Genomic DNA, 24950 nt, shown 5'->3' on the forward strand with positions numbered 1-24950 from the left:
TTTAAAATATATATTAAAAAAATGTTTTCTGAAATTTAAACCAGCAGTGTCCTTAGCACACACACACACACACACACAAAGTAGGCTACCAGCCTATTTACTAGTAAGCTATATAACGTTTAACGCTCGGTCTAGTAGTTTGTTTGATTACAGTGACGGCTAATACCATGTTTGTACAGTTTTGTATTAGAAATACTAGCCTAACTTTTTATACTGTGTTTCGCATGGTAATTTTTTTGTGAAGAGCCACATACACTGTGCTGCTATTCCAAAATGTCCGCACACAGCGCATGAAATGGCCAAACATTAATAGAGTACTGTAAGTAACTCGCTGTTTAAGCGCAGTTTAATGCACTAGAGAACGTCATTGTTTTGCACAGGTTATTCTGGTTTATAATGGAAAGTATGTGTCGCTGTTTGTGCATTTCGCTGCCAGTGAACACTCATTTATACACTTCTGAGATTGCAACCATCCACATCCAAACCCGGCAGCTACCACGTGATGTTTTCGCAAGCTGTATCTGTTGTTAATAGAGCAAACGCTGAAAACAACCATAAAAACACTCCTGCTGGGGCAAGTTTTTATGAATGGCATTTTTCCTTCCTCGACTTTCCCCTTTTTTTTGTGAATGAAAAACAACTGGAAACGTACTAGGGAAAGCCCTTGGGATTCTCAAGCCGTGATTTGCTAAAAGAACGAAAGTTCCGCCTTCGGGTGTTAAACCTTGAATCTGATTGGCTGGAATGCGCAGAGAGGTTTCATTCATAAGGAAGGACAAAGAGAAGAAATTTGAGCGCTTGAAAGAGAAAATCCACCAATCAAAATCCTTCCGACAAAGCGAACATCCGATAGCAAGAAAAGCAAGTTAAAGTCAGCAGTATGATTTAAGAAAAGCTTTTTCTCCTGGCCACACATCTACTGTAGGCTATATGCCAAACATACACATTTTCCAATTGAAATTTTGGATATAAAATAGGCTTAATAATAATAAAAATAAATAAATAAAAAACTTAATTTTTGTTGCTGCCTGAAATAGGCTATAGAATTAAAAATGCAGGGAAAATAGAGTTAGAAATGACAAATTACTATAATAAGTAAATTTATTAAAACAAATAAGTTATTACACTATATATCATCACTGAAACTTAAACAATATAAAACAAAATTTTAATTTCGATCACTTTAGGCCAATGATGAAGAATACAGCCTAACTCTTTCACTAGCTATACTAGCATAATCTGACGGACGTGGCATATACTCAAAATAGTTCAGATTCAACGTATAAAATGTCTTCACCCCACAAAATCCTTTGCAAACTCTTTAGACAATAGTGTCTTGCCTCAAATGAAGCAAAGAACAGGTCTCGAGCTGTCCAGGCTGTGATTTAGCGGAGACCAGAGTGTGTGTTTATACGCACGCTGGTGGTTTTTTGTGAATGGAGCTCATTACGTATGCAGCCTCCTCGCGCTCCATTCACAAACTGCTGCTGCTGCTGCTGTCTCTGTCCGTCTTCCTTCCCCTCTCAGTCTGCGTGGATCTCATTAAAAACACAGCCTAAATGACCACAAACGGTTAAGGCATGGATTATAAGATGGATGGATATCTGGACCAGCAAGTGCCTTATACTTTAGCTAATGTGAGTATGGCTTTATTCACTTCAAAGCTTCGCTGGGCTTCATGCGGGGATGTTGTGCTGTTTCTCTGTCGTCGTTGCATGCGATTTGTTTTAAGCAAGCGCTGCTGCGTTGAAAACTCTTTTCAGTTTAAACTGAAACCAAGTAAAACTGTCGCAACTAGTCTACTAAATAGTCGTTTTCTCCATGTTGCGCTCAAAAGGTAAAGTTTAATCCTTTTTAGCAAACGCTTTTCTCAAATCTGAATTCTTACTTAAAAGGAAATCAAAACTTCCCTTTTCAGGATGCTTGAATTGTCAGTGTTTGCTATTTTAAGAGGCAATGCAGTGAATTAATGTTGAATGGGCATAATCTCACACTATATAAGGCAAAAAGTATTTAGTCTTGACAGTATCCTGTATTTTTTTTCTAGCTTGTCATAGTGCATTGTAACATTTATCACTTTTAATATTTCTTTTAAAATCGTTTAGGTTCTTTATAGTGAGTTTTAAGATAAATATCCACTCATGTGTTACTGAAGTTACACTGTAATTCTTTGAGGATGTATTTTTTACTTGTAGTTTCTGTTTTGTAGAGGTTGCAAGGAAATGGGCCCCTAAATAGACTGTTGATGGCGACAAAAAGGAAATACATGGACACCGAATTACCCCCTCAGGAATCCGAAGGTAAAGTAGCAAGCAAGTTTAAAAATTTCATATTGTTTAATTTTCACTGTATATTGTCAGGTCCGTATCTTTGAAAAGGCAGATTTTAAAATCTGTTTAACAAAATCTGACTGCATGTCAGAACAATTTTTTTTAGTAAACAGATGAACAAAAAAGGAAATAAATATTTGAAGCTCGTATGGAAAGTTAGATCAGTGTGATAATGATTTACGTTCCTTTTCAGATCTCTTTCAGGATTTAAGCCAACTTCAGGAGACATGGCTCACCGAAGGTATGCACATTTTCTAAGCATATATTGTGTGTCTATATTGCAATAAATATGTCCCTCTAGTGGCAGTGAGCAAGAAAATGTCACGGGAGGACATGCTATAGCAAGTTCATGCTGCTTGGTGAGATTTACAAAACAAAACAACAGAAAGATTTAGACTGAGGTGGCTTATTTGCTTAATAACGCAAGACAGCTGTTAGAAATAATTCATGTTTTCATTTTAGAAATGTACTAGGTGTGATAGTCCAATACAGTATTTCAGGCCTGAATTTAAAATGATTTTTTACTGTACTTCAGGGCAATTATTGTGTCAATGTATAAGTGTTGCTTTTGTACAAAAATGCCTTGATTGCACAATGCTGCTGGTTACATTTTATTCGGAAAGTCCTGACAAAGGCTCTTAAAGCCTGTACACCCAGGCAAAGCAAACAAACAGCATCAAAGCTGGACAGTCAGGAGGCAAATAGTTGAAATGAACCCTGCCAGAAACAATTTACTGTGTACATGTCAGTGTGTGGAGAACACAAAGGCTGCTCTCAATGAGACCGGGTGGCTGGAACCCCGCTGTTTTGAATGAATTATACATCTGTCCCATTGCAAACCCTTATGTGCATTTTAAGCTAAAAAAGCTAAGGTGATATAAATGCGATTTTAAAAATGAAATGATAAACAGTGATTTTGTCCAGAATGTTAATGCATAATTTTATCTTATGCTTTATCAGAAATTAAATCAGTCTGGTTGTAATTGCATGCAGTAAAGATGGCATATGGCAAATACGAGATGCATTATCTTCAGATAACACAGAAGAGTCTTAAATTCAATTAATAAATTAGGGAAATAACACAATAATATTATAAATATTGCTTTTAAATTTAAATATTAAAGACATTTAAAGAAATCCCTCAATGTTGTTGATAGGATATTTTAAGGATTTCAAAGTGCATGGTCAAAATAAGAGTTCTCAATAAACTGCATCATCCTCAGAGCAGAACTATCAGCTATTATTATGCAGCGTCAAACTGTGAACTTCACACATCCGTCCGGAGACAGAGAAGGCAATGACCATAAACCAGAAACAATAGAGAACCATCCCTGACTCCACGACAAGTACACAGGTGGAGTAATGCAGACACTTTAGCTATGAAGTCTGAACAGTGATTTTAGTGTTTTGAGAGAACAAATAAAGCAAGAAATAACTTTTATTGCTCACACACACTTGCTCTTTAAAACCAACCTCAGTTTTCCAGGCCGTGAACTTTTCTTTGTTCTTTTTCGGAGGCAATGGCTTATAATCAGGCGGATATGATGAGTAATTCACCATATTGTCAAAACAGACACTGCTGCAGGGATTTTGCACTTTAAAGCCTAAGATAAAACATAGAAGCAGGCCAAAAGTTGTTAATAGAAAAGCTTGTCCAGTCATGTGAGTATTCTTTACATTTTAAGACAGACCTCCTGGCTCCTCCCAGGATCTGCCGAACTAAAAAAAAAAAGTCATTCAGGTTCACTCAAAGAAAAAGGAAACATCTCTCCATGCTTGCACAGACAAACTTTGGTCTTGTGCTGACTTGCATTTCAAAGCCCTTGACAAGATGTTCCTGGAAGCTCACTGACTTGAAACAAACACACACACACACACACACACAGACTCCCACAGACATTCACAGACACCCGGTCTGATGTGAGTATGTATGCGTTCGCATACACACACACATTCTAACTAGACAGAGAGAGATCGAGTTGGCTTCAATCAGCCCTGGAAACTCTAAAAAGCTTGAGGGACTCACATTAAACTGATATATATATATATATATATATGCTTGAGGGACTCACATTAAACTTATATATATATATATATATATATATATATATATATATTTTTTTTTTTTTTTTTTTTTTTAAAAATCTCATGTGCTCCTTTTCAAAAAAGTTGAAACACGTCTGAATGATTTATTGCTTGATCTGGTGGGCCAAATATTGGCTTCAGCTTTGACTAATCCTTACTAATCCTCCTCGGGGCAGAAAAGAAAAAAACTTAAATGACTCTTAATATAATTACAGTATAGCAACAGGATAAGAGCAGCATCTATGAAATTAATGTAATTTCTTTGAGCATGCTCAAAGGGGCTTCAGTATGGTTTCCGTCACACAGGAAGTGCCAGATTATTGTTAAAGAGATGGATTTAATTCTCCCAATGTTCTGGTTTCTGTGTTTATGGACTACTGGCTAAAAAAGGAGAGAGAATATGCCCAAGAAAAAAAGAAGTATGTTACCAGTGTCACTGTCATATACGAGCCTGCATGACTAAGAGCTATTGCATGTCAGGAATAAAAAAGAACAGTGGATAAAGGGGAAGAACCCAGGTTTCTTTTGCTTGTGCCTTTTATTGAGCCATAAAATAATCTAAAGTTTTTAGTTTGAATCCATTATTATTATTATTATTATTAATATTTTGCTAAAGGACACCGCTTTACATAACATTTGCATTAAATCCAGGCTTTAAGGGCTAATATTTTATGGTGCTTTGAGATGTTAAATCGGAGAACAAGTCATACTTGGTCCAGAAAATAATAATTCTAAGAAGAAAAGGCAATATGGCAGGAAATTCAAAGTCACTATCATCAATTTGAATATCTTATCTGCTTTATTCAAAGACAACTCAATGTGGCTACTTTTATTTATTATTTTATTCATCAGCATAATAACAATGACTTATCAAGGCTTGTTGTCCAACTGTATTGAGTGGCAGTCCTTGGAATCATATTCCATTATTGAACCAGTCTGCAAATTTACAAATCCACAAAAACTAATGTCAGCAAATTCACATATTATTATTAATAACCTTTATGGGACATTATTGATCGTTACTGTACATTATTATACAATCGGTACGTAAGACATATCCATTGCTAGTGTTTGTGTAGATTTCACCCAGTATGACCGTTAAAGAAAAACAGTCTCAACAGAATCTCTCCACATTTAATTTGGCCATAAACACCTAAGAAATGACTGTACGTAATGTCAGAAACATTTATCATACAATCGTACGCATGCCAATAGTATGAAATTAAAAAAGATCAAAGCTATCTTTTCTTTGTCTGAGGCTCATTAAACTGCATTCTTCTTCTACTTTCCCTTGGTTATTTTCTCTGTTCTTTCTCTTGCTCCCTTTCTCTTCTCAAACACTTATTGCATGACCTTAAAAGCCAGCGTTCAAAGACTTCAAAGCAGGCGATGAATTCCAGAACACTTCAACAAGCAGAGCTGACCAACATTTATTGTCTGAGAATGTCCTCCAGTTTTTTTTTTTCTATGTGCGCAGGAAGAGACATTTAGTATTAATGCTACACTGCTACATTTGCTTTCTTCTGAATCGTTTCTTATTCTGTTGAAACATGCTTACAATGGATAAGTGAGGTAATTGGCTGCATCAGCTCGAAAGACTGTAAATCCATCAGCAGGATCCAGCTAGAGTGTTGGTGATGGGTAGGGGGAGGACATCACTTCTTGTGGACTGACATTGATCACCCCTTATTATGTTTAAATAAGGCCTGTATATGATACAGATGTGTGGAGGTGCCGGATGTGCATGTGCCCCCTCAGATTTTGAGTGAATTTCTATGCAACATTTTTATTGTTTAGAATTAAGTTGCAGGATTTATGTAACGATGTGCCAGAAATCACCTATTTACATCTAAATTTGGTCACTCCAATAAGCCCTTGAACATGTCAGAACCAGCACTGGTGCTTTTTCAAAACAAAAATAAATAAATACATACATAATCAATCAATTAAAATAAGAAATAAAAATAAAGAATAAAAAATAAATCTGGAATATTAATATCCAGAGTAAAGCTGACACAAAGTCAAAGATACAAGTGAAAAAAAAAAAATAAGCAAAAATACAAATACAAAAAGAAGGAAAGAGTAAATTTCGATTCAAGAGTAATAATAGCCCATCTACTGTTCATCTGATGGAATTCAGCAGTAATCAAGATATCTGCACACACACACTCAGTAGTGATATTGATCTGCTGGCCGTGGAAGAGTGCTGGCACATGGAAAAGTGGAGGTGAAGGTCACAGGCTGTCCAGAGGCAGTAACTCAGGTTTCACTGGGATGATGAAGGGAGACACAGGCTAAGCTAATGGACAGCCCATCCCTTCATCAAATCACAGTGTCCATTTAGACTATGTGTGCTCAAGACAAATGACTTGGTTTGAAAACATATTTTGAGTCTGATTTCTGAGTCAGCAGGGGCAGAGAGAAGGAAACACAGGAAAACATAAATCTTAAAATGTGTTTTAACCCTCATGGTGTTTTGGGGTCATAGAGAGACCCCATAAATAAATAATAATAAATAAAGTATCAGGTTATATTTACTACTTAAGGGACTCCAGACAAATATCAATGTCCTTTAATGTTTTCTTTATTTCAGAAACATTTGCCATATTATACTAAATTATAGTTGTATGTAAATTCATTATATTGTTAACATTTTTTTACTTTGCGATTTTTCTTTTCATTAATTTTAATTTTCTGCAAATGGACCCCAAACAGAAACAGCGCTTCTAGAATCTAGTCATATTTCTGAAAATTGCTTTTCTGCTTTGTGATAAAACTTTAATAATATCTGCCTGGTTAGAGGAACTTCATAAAATAATAATTAGTTTACTCATAGTTTTTATACATGCGTCATAAATGTGAATAACTAGAATGTTTATTTTAACATTTTGGTGGTCTCTGCAGCTCAAGTTCCTGACAGCGATGAGCAGTTTGTTCCTGACTTCCACTCAGAGAACTGTAAGTACATCATTCCTTTTGATTTACGTCTTATGCATGAACATTAATGAACATGAAACCTGAGAGGGTGAGAGAGATGACAAAAACAAAAAGATAAAGAAGAGGATGTAGGTTTGTCTGCCAATTATTTGTCTGATTATTTAAGTGACTGATTGACAAACCGCTGGAGGCTGAGGCATGGAGGTTTTCAGACAAACAGTCCTGTTCTCAGGCTGTGCGTAACAGAAACGCACGATACATGACCTACTACACTTACACTGACGTGTTTGGATGTCCATACTAAAGAGCACCTTCCATTTGCATGTGCTTGAAAGACTCAATTGAGCAACTAAGGAAGCCGGTAAAAGATCATTCAGCAGTCAAGCACAAAGATTTCCTTTTTGTGTCTGACAGAGGTGTAAATGGGAAAGCAAATTCCTGTGCGGCACAACGTAAAGGCCGCCTTTTCAACTGCTTTCCTCATTTTGTTGTGTCTCCTGTCAATGGCGTGCCGGGCTTTGTGGTGCGCGCTCTGTAAACAGTTCATCTTGAACCTTTTGTTACAGCCATTCACGACATATTGGGTTGGGCCTTTACCACGTTGGCGAGTCTGTTATGGGGACAATTTTTTCAAGGGTTGCAAAGTTCACGGAATGAGTCATAGATCTTGTTTTTTTCAGTAACACGAACCGGGCCGTGGCTTGCTAAAAGACAGAGTGTAGTAAACTAGTGTGTGCAAACAGCGCTATTCTAGATCTCACCTCCAGTGACAGATGCTCCCCATAACATATTGTTCTTGTCTGTTGTGCAACGATGAGGGGGAGGAAGTGGAGATGAACTCTGGGGCAGGAAAGGGTCATGTCTACTTAACCCCATCAGGACATAACCAATCACCAGTGCTCTTTGCCATTGACAGCCTTTCCTAATACTCACAGAGGAGATGGGAGTTCAGGGTGACAGGCCTGACACATTAGTAAAGTGCAGCAAAGCTTTGACTGACAGCAACACCCGCTCTTTCATTTAAACGTAATGGAGTAATAACTCACGAATTGAGGTCGCTCATTGAGAAAAAGCATTGAGTTGACAGGGCAGGTATAAACATAAACAGTACAAAATATTCTCCCATGTTTGTGGTCCTTATGGTGTGGGTCAGTTTATGCCACCAGCTAAGATCCAAACACAGCCTCCTCTCTATTGGTTCAAACGCACTAAGATTATCATGACATTCAGGTGAGTCAGATGTTTTGCTAAATTGTGCCAGCATGTTACGTTTCATAACTGTCTCTTGGCCTTTTGTCTGTAAACACATGAGGGAAAACAAGATACATGGAGTCAAGTGTTCGGTTGTTTTGCCAGTCAAGTTGTTTCCCGTCTGGGCACGACCGTGAGTCTAAGACTCCGGGACGGAGCTGAATGCCAGATTAAAGAAATGGGGGAGGTGCTGGACATGTTGTTGTGCAACACCTGCACATCTGGCAAATCTATCCCCATCCCTCTCGTTTTTCCACATTGAGAGTCTCCATTTGGCGTAATTCTGTGACTTGTTTGTCATTATTAGCAATGGAACTCAGCAATTTGGACTCCTTGGTACATAAACTCATTCAGAACTTGGGGTATAAATGTGAAGATGACAAGTTTGGCTAGTTAGGGAATCATTAACATGCTTTAAAATGACTCCTCTAGACTTTAAACTAGACAGTGTTGTAGAAAATGAATAGCCAAAGCTAATGAATCAGACAAAGAGATCACAAAGCTAACACAAAACTTACCATAAATTGTAAGTTAAACCTGTACATTTATTATTAGTTAAACAGTAATTGTGAACATCAAAAATTAATTTACCTCTTTACAGTATTGATTAGTACAAGGAGATTTAGTCTTGTTTGTAATGGCACTCAAAGAACAGGATTCTTTCTCCCATTCATGAAAATGCCCAAGAGCAGAACTGACTCCACCCTCATGGTTCCTTTTTCTGAATGGAGGTTTTAACCCCACCCCCATCCTGTTTTGTACTAAAATGTGATAATTTAGGCTGTCTTTTCTCTCCCGTTCTCTCTGTCTCAATGCTGAGTGTTCCAAGATGTGAGTTAATCCTGCAAATGCTGTGTTGTGGGAGCAATTGTTTTGTTTTGTGCCTTGTTGTAATTATATAGGAAGTTGTGGCTATAAATCCAGTTCCAGAAAAGAGAAGTCTACAAAAAAAAAAAAAAGCAGGAGAGATAAAAACACAAGAGATGTGCAAAGGGATTTCGGAATTTATAGTCTCAAGTTTGTTTGCACTTCCGTTAGCTCTCTCGATGTGTCTGATATATCACTGGATCGTGCTGTCGCGTTCACCCCCTCACCCCTCCTCAAACAAAATATGCAGCTCTACAGCTCTCAGCTTTCCAAAATACAGCTGCTATGCAACAAAGTCTGCAAAAACATCCTCAAGAGTGCCAAAAATGTACAGAGACCAGTCATTCTACCCCGTAGAGGGGGCCAGGCTTTCCTCTTTCACTAACTTTTTGCAGTGAAACGAGCCACACGCGTACACACACACCGACACACGCGCACATTTAAGCCCCACATTTTTTATGAATGGGCTGGTTGTGAGGGACTGGCTGAGGCAGCACATTAAGAGAAAACGGAATCTCCATTCATGATTTGGACTGACTGAGAGCTGCGCTCAACACAGCCTTTACAGAGATGTTTTTCTCTGCCTCTTAACCTTTCTCTTTTTTTTTTTTTGCGGTTTTGCTCTTTATTTGTCTCTCTTAATTTCCTATCTTTGTTGCTTTTTCTTTCACTTTTCTGCACTCTTTTACTTCCTCTTTTGTTTTTACTTTTTCATCTCATTCAGTTCTTAGCTCTCTTTTGATCGCTCTTTCTTTCTAGCAAATTAGAATATATAAGTATTGTATAATTAACTATTTCAATTAAGTGTTTTTTTTTTTACATTTTTCTCAGTTCATGTTAATTTTTAAATATACAGAACTGTTCAAAAGTTTTGAGTCAGTAAGATTAAAAGATATTACTTTTATTTTTTACATAAGATTTTTATTTTTTAAATGAATATTGTTCTTTTGGACTATCTATTCATAAAGAATCAAAACAACAACAAAAAAAAGATCATGTGACACTAAAGACTAGAGTAATGGCTGTTCAAAATCACAGGATTACATTACATTTTAAAACAAATACAGAACTTAAAATAGAAAACAGTTATTTTAAATTGTAATAATATATCATATTATTACTGATTTACTGCATTTTTAATCAAATTAATGCAGCCTTGGTGAACATAAAAGACTTCTTTCAAAAAATGATTAACCAAGATTAATAAATTCTTTAAAAGTATTGTCTTTTTTTTAGTTTTATAACTATTGTGATAAGTAATTTTAACATATACAGTCTTGTTGGAAAGTACCTTTGTTTCTTCTTAAAGTTTGAAGTTTAAACCTTTATAAGAGGAACATTTGTCGAAACCGAGAGTTACAAAGGTTTAGGATGTTTTTGTAGGTGGATACATGCCGGACTATAAGTGCCAGTAAACAGCAGCTCAGACTCTTTAAAACATGAATTTGGAAGCTTGTGCTCTGGTATGCTGTTGGAAGAAGTTAGAACAGCCTCTTTAGGTATGGCCATTGAATGGACAGCAGTGTGTATTTTACTGCATCGGACAGAAGCAGCGGGGCAAACACTCTAACCCTACCCAGGAAATTGCCTTTTCTCCCTCTTTTCCTCCCTTCTCCTGCTGATAGAAAAGAAACTGAGGTGGGGGCTAATGATTACATAGAACACATGTAACATAACATACACATGTCCACACACATCAGAGACTTCCAGCGCACTGCGATAGACAGTGTTTGGAGACACAAAGTCTCTTCCAGCTAAATAGTGCAAGTCATCGCTTGTCTAAATCACTTAGCTCAGTCCATTGTTTCAGCATAATCTCTCGTCAGTTCTGCTGAAATGCAACGGGCCACGTCTTGTATTGAAAAAGCAATGATGGATCTATTGATCCAGGGTGATCTCAGGAGTAGATCAGGCAGCATAAGAAAAAAGCTTGAGTGTTTCTTTATCTCTCTCTGTATAATTAAGATATCAGCCCAGATGGGACCCAGTGAGACAAGTCTCGGTAGAAATGTATTTCTCACCGGCTTGACAGAAATTCAATGAGCAGGTGTTATCTCCCATCTCTCTCTGCATTCTCTACAGTAAAGTTCATTATATAATTTCGGCAATCAATATATGTATTAAACATTAAGAGCGGACTGCGATATATTGAGGGCTGATGAATGTGAGGTTGAGAGTTTGATTACTCTTTCCACATGAACGCTTGCATAAAACACTATCATGTTGCGATGGATGACATCATTGTATTGTGTCATCCACCTTTTGCATTTTCACTTTCGTATAGTTTTTCACAAGTAAATCTTTTGGTAATGGTAAAATAGCTTAATGATTCATTTTTAAATGACGGATGGTGCATTTCTTTTATTGGCAAAGAACGTCATGCGGTTTCATCAGAAAAAATAATCCAATCATAAATGGGAACTGATACCGTGTGGTTAACAGAAACTGGTCATATGGAAATTCAGACCTAGTCCCGACACCCAAACCTACACCCAATTACAACATGACATTTAGTACACAAAAACACTAAACACATTTAGCCCCCAAAAGTGTTTCCAAACAAAAGATGTGTTAAGAGCACAAAATTTAGCTTAGATACACGAGACTCTGTCTGATCGTTTTATACTTATCTTGTTATTCAAGTTTGCGTACAATTTTAGAGCTACCAATAGCTGTCTGATACTCAAAGGGGAAGTCACTGACACTCAGAAGTGACAGTCAAACTCAAGCAGGCAGAGTACTATTTTTATGGAAAACCCCTGGCCATTCACCATCTGAGAGAGGCCAGAACTTCCTTTTTTGTTTGCGTTCTCTCGCTTGCTCTCTCTTTCATTCTAATCGTGTTGACATGGACACCACATGTCCGCCATGTGTTGCTGAACTGTGCTGAGATGACAGCATTGTTTCAGCAAAACCTCTGGCTGAAAGAATAGTCCTTTCTATCATCCACATCCCTCCCCAGACTTTCCAGTAATCAATGACAATGGATTTACAAAAGCTCCTCAAATCAGGAAAGAAAACCTTCTTAGCTTCTTTTCTACTTAAACAAAAAATCCACAAAAAGCCATGAAAGAGACAGCTCAAAAACAACTATCTTTGTAATGCTCACCAAGCCATTATACACATTACCAAATGTTTGGGATCAGTAATACTTTTATTCAGCAAGGACACATTAAACTTAAATTAAAGTTTCAATAGTGTTAGTAAAAGGACATTTATAATGTTACAAAGGTTTTCTATTTCAAATAAATGCTGTTCTTTTAAACTTTTTGTTCGTTAAAAAAACCTGAAAAAGGTCACAGTTACCTGAAGAATATTAAGTTACCTGTTAGTTAAAAATCTTACTTGATTTTAGATAAGCATATTAAAATGATTTCTGAGGGATCATGTGAAACAAGTCTAGAGTAATACTGTACTTCCGAAAATTTAGCTTTGCCATCACAGGAATGGATTAGATTATAAAATGTATTCAAATAAAAAGTTCTTTTAATTGTAAAAATATTTCATAGTATTATTGTTTTTCTGTATTTTCCAAATTAATGCAGCCATGGTGAGCATCTATGAAATTTTTTTTTTTTATTAATTTCAATGTTTTGATTTTAATTACACAAAATAGTATAAAATATTAACCATACAAGTAAATATCAGTTTATCCAATGCTGTCCCACGACCAATTTGTATGTATTTTACGAGGTGGTTAATTCATATGAATTCGTATGACCTCACTCATTTTGTACGATTTGTCTACACCCCAGTGATGGGTAGGTTTAGGGGCGGGGTTAGGTGTAGGTCATTCGTACAAATTCATGCGAATTGTACAACTCGTAAAATACGTATGATTTAGAAAAAAATCAAATTACTTTGTACGAGTGAGGTCGTACAAATTTGCATGAATTAGTCACCTCATAAATGATTTACGAATTGCCATGAGATCGGGCTGGCTTATCAATATCAGCTGGAATTTTTGCTGTAATGCTTACAAGAAATTTTTGACATTTCTAATTGGATTATTATAAAAGTGACTTTATGTTTTGCAATCCTGTCACTTTTATTTCAATTAAACACCCGATGTACATCCTATGACAGGCTGTACTTAAAAAGAAACAAGCTTTGAGAGCCGTGTTAAGTGGGCTGCCCAAAATCAATACTGCCATTTCAACCTTTAAGCCATTCAGACATACTTGGCATCCTTGTTGTTCTTATTGATTTGTCACTGTTGATCTCAAATGGCCAGTGGGATGCCAGGTGGCATCTCTTCACTCACTCTCAAGCAGACTGTTATCATAATCAAAAATCTGATTTTATCACAACATCAGCTCATATATCAAACACTCCCATCACACCAGACTTACAAGATATTATAATATTTTGTTATGTTTTTTTATGTGTTTTTATTTGAATGTATTCTCGTTTTGTTCAGGATTTGTGTTTTTTTGGATTTGGATTTGTTCACTGTCTCACTGAGTTGATACGGTTGGCTTCAACTGTAACTGCAATAAGTTGTAAATTTCTAGGATGTGAGCCTGACATGAATATACAATACTGTCCAGATGATCAGTGGAGTTAAGGTTTAACTTAAAACAAAGCTGTCCTGCCTTAACAGTGACTGAAATCTGGCTCACAGTTTCAACAATGGTACTTTTATTCAAACTAAATTGATTAGTGATTACTTGTACTTTAAAACACTTTCTTAGGACGATTCCCCAGAACTCTCAGCTTAGGCCACCATACCTCCATCTGTCACAGCTGGTGGATCTTTTTTTGTTTAGCGCAGGGGGTATTGGGGTCCTGAGATTTGTTTGTGGGAGTTGACTGAATGGCCATCCATAATGATCCCCTACTTCCTAAAGCACTCAACCATGACCATCACCTTTCACCCCTTATCATCTCCACTGAATCGTGCTATTTACATATGTAAAGTCCAGCTCCCACCTCTAGCCCAGCCTGTCTCTAAAAGCACATCCTGAATGGAGACACTCTTGTCATTTAGGTACAATGCTCCTGGTTTTCCACACTTAAGATGTAGCTTGAAGGGAGGTGTGAATGGTAAATGCATTTGTATGTAAGGACAGCATTATTTAAATCTACAGTACATTTTGGCAGGTTTATAGCTTTACATAGCAGATTACAATGACTAGAGGTGTCAAACTCATTTTAGGTCAAAGACTGGATTTTTTTTTTTTTTTGCAGGTTTAAATGTCTGGAATAAACTTTATGCTGCCTTCATAACCTACATAACGAGATAAAACAAAAGAGAACACACAGAATGTATTAATTTCATTATTTTTTTGTAACAAAAAAGGCCTACTGATAGCTGTAAATTATACATCTGTAAGTTCATATACATTCATCACATAAAACCAAATGTTTACGTTTAAAAAAAGTTCAAACTGTCTTACATTGGCCACAGGCCACTCTTTTTTTTTTTTTTTTTTTTTTTTTTACTTCCTCTGATCTAAACTCTTTGAAGATAACAATAAAGTAGGCGTGGAGTCTTTCCAGTGAAATCTAAATTAATTTTTTTCTTTTTATGACGAATTCCTCTATGGTATTAGGCGTTATAATAATAAGGCATCTGGCAAACTCTAAGTCTCCTTCCTGATCACTGACTACTTACTTTAAGAGCCAAGAATATCTAAACACAGATGTTACATTACACATTTAGGATCATAACCCCTATCCCCCCTTTTTTCCAAGAAACAAAATCTAAGAAATATGAGTTGCTTTAGAGAACAGTGATGTAACTTTCACACGAATTGTAAAGAGAGAAAGCAGAAACCGAGAGCTTTGGGCAAACTGCACTAAATAAAGTACCAGATCTTCCTTTATTGTCACATCACTGTTTACTCAAGTGCCATCAGTCTGTAAACTCAAGGAGATTTAACGATAGACCGTAGACGGATGTGTCTTGATAATGTTACACATTCCTGAAATGTCCTCCTGAAGTCCTCGTTTGGTCCTCCATCCCATTTTAGAGTATTTAGAGTGAAATGATTCATTGCTTTAAAAGAGTGGTTTTAGTGGTTCTATATTCCTAATGCATTTGTAAAAGGACTTGCAGCCTTATTGATCAAATGAGCAGTCCATTATTAAAGCATAGCATTGATTTGAGACTTTAAATGTCAAATCTATAAATTTCATGCAGAATCATTAAAGAAGAGAATGTTTAAGAATCACTCGTTCTTTTCATATTTTAACTCTTTCTCTTTCGATTTGAGTATTGCCTTTGAGAGGGCAGGACTTGTGCTGCAGCGTTACAGTATTGGAATTTTTTCTTGCTTTTGTGAATGAAATATGCAATTACCACATCAGCAGTGCCTGTTCTGTCAGGTCTGCGCCCACGACATTCAACACATAAACAGCCATAAACACAGAGCTGCTGCTCAGCTGGAAGAGCACAGCTGCTGCTGTTTACCCTGAGCAGCCCAGAAAAACATCCTGTACCGTGCCGTCTTTGAGCCCGGCTGCTCCCCTCCAATAATAAACAGCACTGTAGTTCAGACCCAGACCCCACGCATGCTGGGCGGCTCCTCTGCTACTCCTCAGCCTAATGCCAAAATCTTTCAAAGCTGGGCTGGAGAAACTGAAGAAACACACACACACAATTCTTATCTAAATGACCAGCTGCTGATGTGTTTATAAAAGGCTTACTCATTTAACCACAGCCATTGAATGTTTTTAGGAGGTCTGTGCTATAAAAGTGTTGAAGAAAAAAATCTGGAAATTAGAATTATGAATCTAATGCACATTAATAATTAATCTAAAATGGTTAAGTCCACTTTTAAATATTGATTAATGGAAGTAACGTTTTTTTTTTTAATCTAGTGGATGTTTATGTGTATAATTGTTTATGATTTACTTTGAAGTTGAGTCCAGGGCACAGTAAGTCTTACTGTGTCAACTGTGGTTGAGTTAAATGATCACATTTGCATGATCTTCTGCCCTCACTATAGCTAAGGACAAACTAAGCCCATTAAAGTATTTAGAATACGTGTATCTCTTTACTCTTGTTTGTATACTCTTGTGGTATTTTTAGTGCAGACAAAAGGCATGGTAGGGTTAAGTCATTTCTCAAACAGGAATTAGCTGGAAAGTGGTTCATTAATAAACCTGTTTCTTTTTGTACCGTAGCAGTGGCATTCCACAGCCCGCCTGTGAAGATTAAGGAAGAGCCTCAGAGTCCCGGCTCAGACCCCAGCCAGTCTTGCAGTCACAAGCAGAGCTTCAGCTACCCCAATGGAGAGCAGTGCCTTTACGCCAGGTCAGTCAAAAGCCGGATGCTGTCCCTTGATGCCTCTCGTCAGAAGAACATACTTTTATGGTGTGAGCAGGTTTCACCTTTAGCCCTGTGGACACAGAAATTATATTCTTAAAACACACATTTCACACTATAATGCAGGGTTCTTCAAATCCGGCCCTGGGAGGTCACTGCCCTGCAGAGTTTTGGCCTGATTTTGTTCGAAATGACGTTACACTGATTCATTCTTGAATTTCACTTGAAGTATATCATGGCCACAATCAAGGACACCTGAGCAAGCTAATCAAGGTCTTCAGAGTTACTAGAAAATTAGTAGGTGATTTTGATCTTGAGCTAAATTCTGCAGGGCAGTGGCTATAATAAGTGTCATGATGCCTTAATCTCACATATTGCAGAAGTGTTTTTATGTCCCTAAAAGTCATTTTGAAAAATCTCAAATGATGCAATGAGTTTAAATGCATTCTATGATGGAAACAACATTTTAAGCAATTTTTAAAATAAAAAGGCAGACTTGTCTTGCTAAGGCTGATTTCACATTTTATTTAATTCGATGTAACTAAAATATATTTTCACACATTATAAGAGATTTGGGGGTCAGAATTTGTGTAAAAAATATTATTAGAAAAGTTCATCCACTCTTTGTTTTATATTAATATAGAAATCATTTTTCCACTATTTTAGATTTTTACAAATGTTTCAGTAATAAAAAAAAAAAAATAATAATAATAATAATATAATAATAAGTAATGTCATATTTTTATTATGCATTCTCATATTTTAAGAATGTATGTCTGGGTCAAATGTAAAACAAAAGTCTATACATATACTTTTCTGGTTTTAATGTGACCTTCATTTAAACAGAGAGAAAAAAATCTACTCCTGAGACATAAAAGTGTTTATAATCAAATAGACATCCATACAAGATTTCATGCATATATAACAGGAAAGAAATGCATTGTTGACTTTGAAAGTGTCTGCGTGCCCTGCAGTGCCTACGAGCAGAAGAGAGCAGCCGTGGCAGCAACAGCAGGAGGATCTAAGAGCTCTTGTCCAGGGACACCCATGTCTCCTATGCAGCATTACTCCCCAAAACCAACAGTGGGAACTCGGCCGGAGTCAGGATACATGAATACACCCTTAGCCAGCCAATCCCACGCCTGCCACAGCCACAGTTACCCCATGAACCCCAGGTAACAATAATGATAAAGAATATGTAGGTGTGTAAACTTTCGAGTAGAGATGCATGATATATTGGTACAGTTATCGGTCGAAAAACTAAAACCAGTCATTTTAAATACAAGCGAGCCCATATGGATATTTAATTGTGCATGCTATAGCATACAGATAAAGCATAATTGCATTGCAACAGAATTTTTGAGAGCCTATCTTTTAATCAAGGTCTCATTTTCCCTCCCAGTTCCAGGTTCCCTTCCGGCTCTGCAGAGATGTGCCCACCATTTGCTTCCCAAGGCCAGGCCCTGCAGCGCATGCATCCTGCCCATGCCACCGGGGGCGGAGGTGGTGGTTATCTTCGGCAACACTCTGACCCCTGCTTGCCTTATCCTCCTCAGCAGAACTTCAAGCAGGAGTACATGGACCCTCTGTACGACCGAGCGGCCCACATGGCCGGACCGCAGCATCAGAGGTTTCCTCCTGCCCATATGATGGTCAAACAGGAACCCACTGACTACACTTACGAACCTGGTACGTGAGTCAAAAGACTGATGACACAAAGTGAATTGATTTGCTTTGAAGTGGTGTCTCATCTCCTGTCTTTTCCTGAAAAATCAAACCACATTAGGCCACTAATGTAAGCAGTAAATTGCTCAACAAAACCAGAAAGTCTTTTTTCGAAGAGATTCTGTTTGTTCTTGTCCGCTTCCACATCCACCGACACTTTACAAAGGTCTCAACAGTGTTTTATGTACTTCTGCCTGCTCACCCCTTCTTTTTGTGCCTGTGTCCTTTGAGAAGGAGGGAGGCATAGGAATTTCATTGAGAAAATGGAGGGCACTGGAAAGACTAGAATCCCCAGCGGAGTGCTCGCTGGTATAGGGTTGCAGCAGCGGCTTCCTTTTTCTGCAGGCAGATGAACTCATAATGGAAAAATGAGCATAGCCTCTGTAACCTGAGCCCATGTGCTGGCTTGGTCGAGCGAGTGGGTGGTGGTGGTGGTGGTGGGGAGGGGGGGGGTTGTGTTGTAGCCGGGGGGCTCAGGCCATATACTCACAACACAGGCGAACTCATCTCCTCCCACTCGGCTTTTGCGACTGACACAGGGTCGAAACACAACACCCTGCGCAGGTCCAACTTATCAGTGCTCTGTGAAAGACTACAAACAACAGTGATCTAACAAACATTGCACATAGATCAGCGTAAAAACAAAGTTACCGTTTCACCCAATTCTTTTACATGAAAAAAAAGGAAGCATGATTTTCAGGGTTCTTTTGTTCCCTTATAGTTGGTACTGCATGTTCAGTGTTGTTATTGTTAACTAAGACTATTAAAATGATTAATTAACATTTCCATAATTGAAATAATGCACATAAACATAAATAATTTTTTAGGACTTAAATAGACTTAAAAATGAGAAATGTTGCCTTAAATACTAAGTTGAAGTACTAAAATTACTAGAACTAAGTTAAAAAGAAAACTAATAAAAATGACAAAAGCACTTAAATGACCAAAACTTGAAAACTGAAAAATAAAAACTAAAAAGATAAAAATAAAATACTACTAAAATAACAACTGATGCTGCTTAGCTCAGATTCATATGTGCAGAAATGTGGCAGCTTGGGATGAGATAGTCTGGAACAAAAGGATGTTTGTGTGAGGATAGAGTGCCCTATCTGAGGTGGAGTGGCTCGCAGTTAATGAAAAAAAAAATCTGCATGTGCTGTGAGTTTGGGTCATATTCAAATGTTTTTTTTTTTGTACAATATTACATTAGTAATAATTCTTATTATGTTTAATCTTAATAATAATACACTTTCAATTATCATCATCATCATTATATGTATATATGTATAAAACAATTACATATTTCCCCAACTGTGCAGCCCTACCATGCAGTTTATGTTTTATAAGGGATCCTGTGACTGTTTCAGTTGAAAATGGAACTGAAAAAATTCCAATCCAACAGCTCTGTCAACAGTTTCATTAATGAGCTCTATGTATGAGAAAAGTGCTCTAGTCCCTCAGAGCTCTTTCTCCCCTGTGACCTCTTATCACGGCCTCTGCCACTGCATTCTCCAGCCATGAATCATGACTCCACTTCACAAACTAACCATTTCTCATTTATACAGTATAGAAGGAGAGAGGGGGAGAGAGAAAGAGAGAGAGAGAGAGAGAGAGAGAGAGAGAGAGAGAGAGAGAGAGAGAGAGAGTGAGTGAGAGAGAGAGAGAGAGAGAGAGAAGGAGTGGTATAACGGTTATAAAGCTGATTCTGGCTTCCTGCAGTTTTGTGTGACTGTTTAAGATCCACTGCTCTTTACTGCCTAAAAATAAAGCTGCAGACAGGTGATATTATGACAAATGACTTTATGACAAATGGACCTTTTGTCCTTGCAGCACTCAGTGGCAGAGGTTATCAAATCTGCAGATGCACCAGCCTCACACCCTACAGAAATAGTGCCTAAAGAGGGCCAACAATGATTAGCTCTGTTCTCAAACCCATTGAGCTGCTTCGCTGCTTACTACCTACATAGGCAGCATACTTACTACCTAACCACAACGTAACCTCATAAGGGAAATAATTATGAATAGGCAGCAACACACAAAAAAATAGCGCTTCAAACAGGAAAGCAACTTCAAATTTGTTTCAATAGAGCTAACGGTGTGATACACTAATTCAGGGTTTCACAAAAGGGAGTCTTGTCACTTTTTGCATTAGACGGTGTGTGTGAAGAATATATGCGATGCTGCCTCCCTGCGAGAAGAGAGCAAAACCGAAAATGCTAACATTTAGCTTTTGCTCTGGACACCTAAAATGCTTCCTATGTAGGAAACTCACTATTGGTTTTGGAACAAAGCAATTGACTTTTTACCAACAGGAAGTATAAATAAAGATTATCAGATCATTTGCACGCATCCATCACTGAAGGTCATTCGTTTGTGTTTTCTCTGCAGATGTGCCTGGTTGCCCCTCTATGTATCATCACAACGAGGGCTACCCCAACCCACAGCACAACAGTGAAGGTAAGGACATGGTTTGTCCATCTAGAACATGCAGCTCTAGTATAGTTCTAGAATGTGCATTTCACACACTCACAGCACGTCAGGTTTGGCCAGTACTGTGCGGTCACTGGCTAACCAGGCCAGAGGGTCTGTGTTTCTGTTGGCATGAACATTTGTTTCTCCCTAGCCTAAAGAATTCCAGGGTAAATATTACTACTGGAAAAGACGAGTATTTTTCCTGGAGTGAAGAAAAATAATCCTTCTCTCCGTTTGCTGCATTTGCCGCACCATTTTGGGTATTTTCAGTTGTTAGCTGATCTCTGTAATGTGCCATTATATACAGGAAATTTGGTTCCTTGCTTCATAAAGTGTACATAACCGAATAATAAAAATCATCAAGAATCCTTGTTTCCCATAATAAGAATTCATAAATATCAGTGGAAAAACAGTTACTGTATTCATACATCTCAATTTGAAAAGTCAAACAGGAAAATGCTTGTTATTATTAATGACTACCATTAATACATTAGCACAGTATAACTCAAGTGGATTGTCTTGGTATCCACTTTCAACTTCTAATAATTCCCTTGTCCTGTCTTACTAGGTTACATCTTTGAAAATGATTCCCGCGTTGTTCCTGAGAAATTTGAAGGTAAGTCTCACTTGTCCAGGTAGGACAGGTATTCATTTCAAATACAAATAGTCTGTTCAAGTGCTACAACATACAAAAATGAGAAACAAAATTACTACAGTGGGGCCCAAAAGTCTGAGACTGTTACTGAAAATGTGTACATTTTTTTTTTTTAAATGTAATAAAACATTTTTCCATTACAAATCGTCACCAACATAACTATCAGAACAGAAAGCTGAATTGAAAAATGTATATAAATCTCAAATATAAATCTATACAAGTTTGTGTAAAACCTGATTATTACATTTTAGAGCATGATTACAAAATAATTTTTCAACATTTAGAATTTTTCCAAAGTCCTAAAATTGTAGATTTTGAATCTCAAATTTTCAGTGTGGTCTCCCCACTTTGTCTGGTTTTGAGATATGATTGCTACCTATAGGTGAATTAATGGACGATCTCTTTTCCTGAGCTCAGGTGAGGTGAAGCAGGAAGGGGGCGGTGTGTTTCGTGAGGGTGCCCCCTATCAGCGCCGTGGCTCACTGCAGCTCTGGCAGTTTTTGGTGGCCCTCCTCGATGATCCCGGCAATGCACACTTTATCGCATGGACCGGCCGTGGCATGGAGTTCAAACTCATCGAGCCAGAGGAGGTAAAAATTGGGCTTTTAAGAGTTTTCAGAAGGCCAAATAGGTTTTTATATCCAGAAAACATTAATAGCAATTGATCATTCAAAGAACTAAGATGTCAATATGATCATTGCGAGGTTCAGAAAAATTAGATGCAGTGTTTATTCAGCCTTCACAAACTATAGAGAGAATAAACAATGGGTTTCAGAGATTTGCTTGCAATCAGTTCACAGTTCCCCAGGGTCTAAGAACTCATCCACACGATGCCAGTTTTCCATTAGCTGCCATGCATTATTTACCCCACTTAACAGCATAGTGAAATAAAATGGAGAATGGCTCCATTACCAAATATTACAACCTTCCATTTTGCCGGAGTCTAAGCACAGCGCAGCGGTTGAGACAAGAGCGTTAACCTCCCATTGTCTGTGGTCAGTAGACAGCTAAATGGCATGACTCAGCTAACTATCATGCAGAGATGCATCCATCAGTTCTGCTCAACTGTATCCATGAATCATTCATTACAGCCAAAGTTTTACTATCGCAATTAAAGCGTACAGCTCTGTCGAAGACCAAACAATCTGTTCCTTAAATGTCAGCAGACCCACAAGTTTACTGGCCCAAGATGGAAGGGCCCTCAAGTCGATCCTTGAAGTTTAGGATAAATAAGTATTTCCTCTAGATTTGACAACTAGCAGTTTGCGCTGTGCGCCGTGTGGTGTTTTGGTCAGCATTTAGTGGTAATTTGGTTGTATAAAAGGGAACTGCATTATTTTGTGGGGACTCGCCCTTCCTTTTCAAAGTTCAGTTGTTGTACAGTCACAAAGGGCCTCTTGTGTTCAAATTAAGTCACTGCAATACAGTCATTTCCTGTCCTTATGGTTTGTATTATGACTTATTTTGACACTCTAGGTGGCAAGACTCTGGGGGATGCAGAAGAACCGTCCAGCCATGAATTACGACAAGCTGAGTCGTTCTTTGCGCTACTATTATGAGAAGGGAATTATGCAAAAGGTATTTCATCACTTATTTTATTGTCTCCTATGCTATTTTTTCTTCACTTTAACCCTCACGTTCAGTTGAGATTGACATTATTCTATACTTGGGGTCCCAGAGACTCCAAATATAGACTCCAGAACAATTTGTCTAAAATTAATAATAATAATAATAATAAAAAGCCAATTTTATCTAAGTATTGTTGTTTCTGTCTGGTTTCAGTTTGACACCAGCAAAAACACGTAGAACAAAATACATTTCAAATACAATAATACTAAATTAAATTAAATCCAGGTGTTTACTATTAAAAGTATGTACTGTATGTGTATCATATGAAAAGTATTTGCATTTATTTATAAACTTATATAAATTCATTTATTTAAATAATTCAACATATTTATTATACAAAACAGTTTATTTTTAATTACTTTTAATATATATGCATTTCATTTCCATTTTTATTTCTAGGGTGTCAAATTAACTGCAAACAAATACATTATTTATGGATGATCTCACAAGTGATGATGTATCAACCTAATGCTATGTTTTTTGATATGTTGAAAATGAGTTTGGGGACCCAAACAGAACATGAGACTTATAATTTTGGATCATAAATATAATCAATATTTAACTCTCTTTTTTTTTCAGGTGGCGGGTGAGCGTTATGTTTACAAATTCGTGTGTGAGCCGGAGGCTCTGATATCCTTGGCTTTTCCCGACAATCAGCGGCCAAGTCTGAAGGCAGAATTTGAACGATATGTCAACGAGGAAGACACTGTGCCGCTGTCTCACCTTGATGAGGGGGCGTCTTATCCTCCCGAACCAGCTGCCACCAACATGGGCCCTCAGTCCTACTCCAAAGGCTACATGTACTAATGCCACCAACATTTTCCCATGTTCCCCATCCCAGTTTACTCCCCGCTGCACCTATTGCACATGCCCACCCCATCCACTTGTATATAAGGCTGTTTTTTTTTTTTTATTAAATTAATCTCATTAGGGACTCTGCATTCCTCTCACTTCTGAGGCCTATCTAATCTAAACACAGTACTGTGGTTCAAGAGATTGCTTAATAAAGACCCAATATTACTACTATACCATGTGAACAGTCTCTGTTTCTTATGTTTGCAACTACGAAAAATGCACTAAATGAAAAGGTGGTGTTTACCTGTAACTCACTGATGTAGGTTTTTTTTTTTTTTTTTTTTTGATGTGCCTTTTTTGTTATGTTTTATGCCTTTATTTAGATAGGACAGCATAGGTCAACAGGAAGTGAAGTGGGTGAGAGAGACTGCAGAACATGAGATCCAGAGGGCGAGATAGGATCCAAAATTCCAGATCCAACTTCTCCCACTTTACCCGTCTCCACCCCCTGGATGTGGATTTAACCTCCCCCCTGGATCTTGTGTACTGCAGTGAGGGGCTACTGGGCCCATGAGGTCATTAGAGCTGACAACTGATGCAGTTTTTTAGATTGAGAAACCTATTAATTAATGAATAGCACAGTTCTAAATCTATAAACATTATTTTTTGCACAAACTGACGTAAACTCAAAAGACAATTTTGGATGGTAAAGTAACCTCCGGTATAAATCTTAAGTTCATAACATTTCTTTATGCAGATTGTGTTATATTTACCACACATTCAATTGGCGGTGGAATGACCTTCTATAAATTGTGTTAAAAGATCTGTATGCAATGTTATCCGTTCTAGAACTTTAGTGAGCCTTTTACACAGAACGCGTTATTTTTTATTTATTTTGTATCTATGTGCTGCTTTTTCATTTTTCTAAACA

General features: G+C 37.4%; 1 protein-coding gene across 2 annotated transcripts; it reads left to right on the forward strand.

Annotated features, from left to right (window-relative positions):
- Nucleotides 1-1362: 1362 nt before the first annotated feature.
- Nucleotides 1363-24250, forward strand: etv4 (ETS variant transcription factor 4). 2 transcript variants are annotated; one of them, XM_042735597.1, is made up of 12 exons: nt 1363-1637; nt 2210-2300; nt 2524-2571; nt 7320-7373; nt 16602-16731; nt 17718-17918; nt 18146-18432; nt 20857-20925; nt 21509-21556; nt 22013-22185; nt 23072-23173; nt 23804-24250. In XM_042735597.1, exons 1-12 carry the CDS (start codon nt 1581-1583, stop codon nt 24029-24031), a joined length of 1488 nt encoding a protein of 495 aa, XP_042591531.1. In that variant the 5' UTR covers nt 1363-1580; the 3' UTR covers nt 24032-24250. The 2 variants fall into 2 exon arrangements, with proteins under 2 accessions (XP_042591531.1, XP_042591532.1); XM_042735598.1 differs by lacking the exon at nt 1363-1637 and adding an exon at nt 1690-1837.
- The last annotated feature ends 700 nt before the right edge of the window (nt 24251-24950 follow it).

The sequence above is a fragment of the Cyprinus carpio genome, chromosome B12 (assembly GCF_018340385.1).
Source record: "Cyprinus carpio isolate SPL01 chromosome B12, ASM1834038v1, whole genome shotgun sequence".
Lineage (NCBI taxonomy): Eukaryota > Metazoa > Chordata > Actinopteri > Cypriniformes > Cyprinidae > Cyprinus > Cyprinus carpio.

Bases quoted from the DNA above. Each gene is read 5' to 3' on its own strand.
- etv4 (XM_042735597.1), top strand. From the start codon at position 1,581: ATGGATTATAAGATGGATGGATATCTGGACCAGCAAGTGCCTTATACT. The intron at 21,557-22,012 runs GTAAGTCTCACT...TCCTGAGCTCAG, and splicing joins TGTTCCTGAGAAATTTGAAG to GTGAGGTGAAGCAGGAAGGG. The intron at 22,186-23,071 runs GTAAAAATTGGG...TTGACACTCTAG, and splicing joins AACTCATCGAGCCAGAGGAG to GTGGCAAGACTCTGGGGGAT.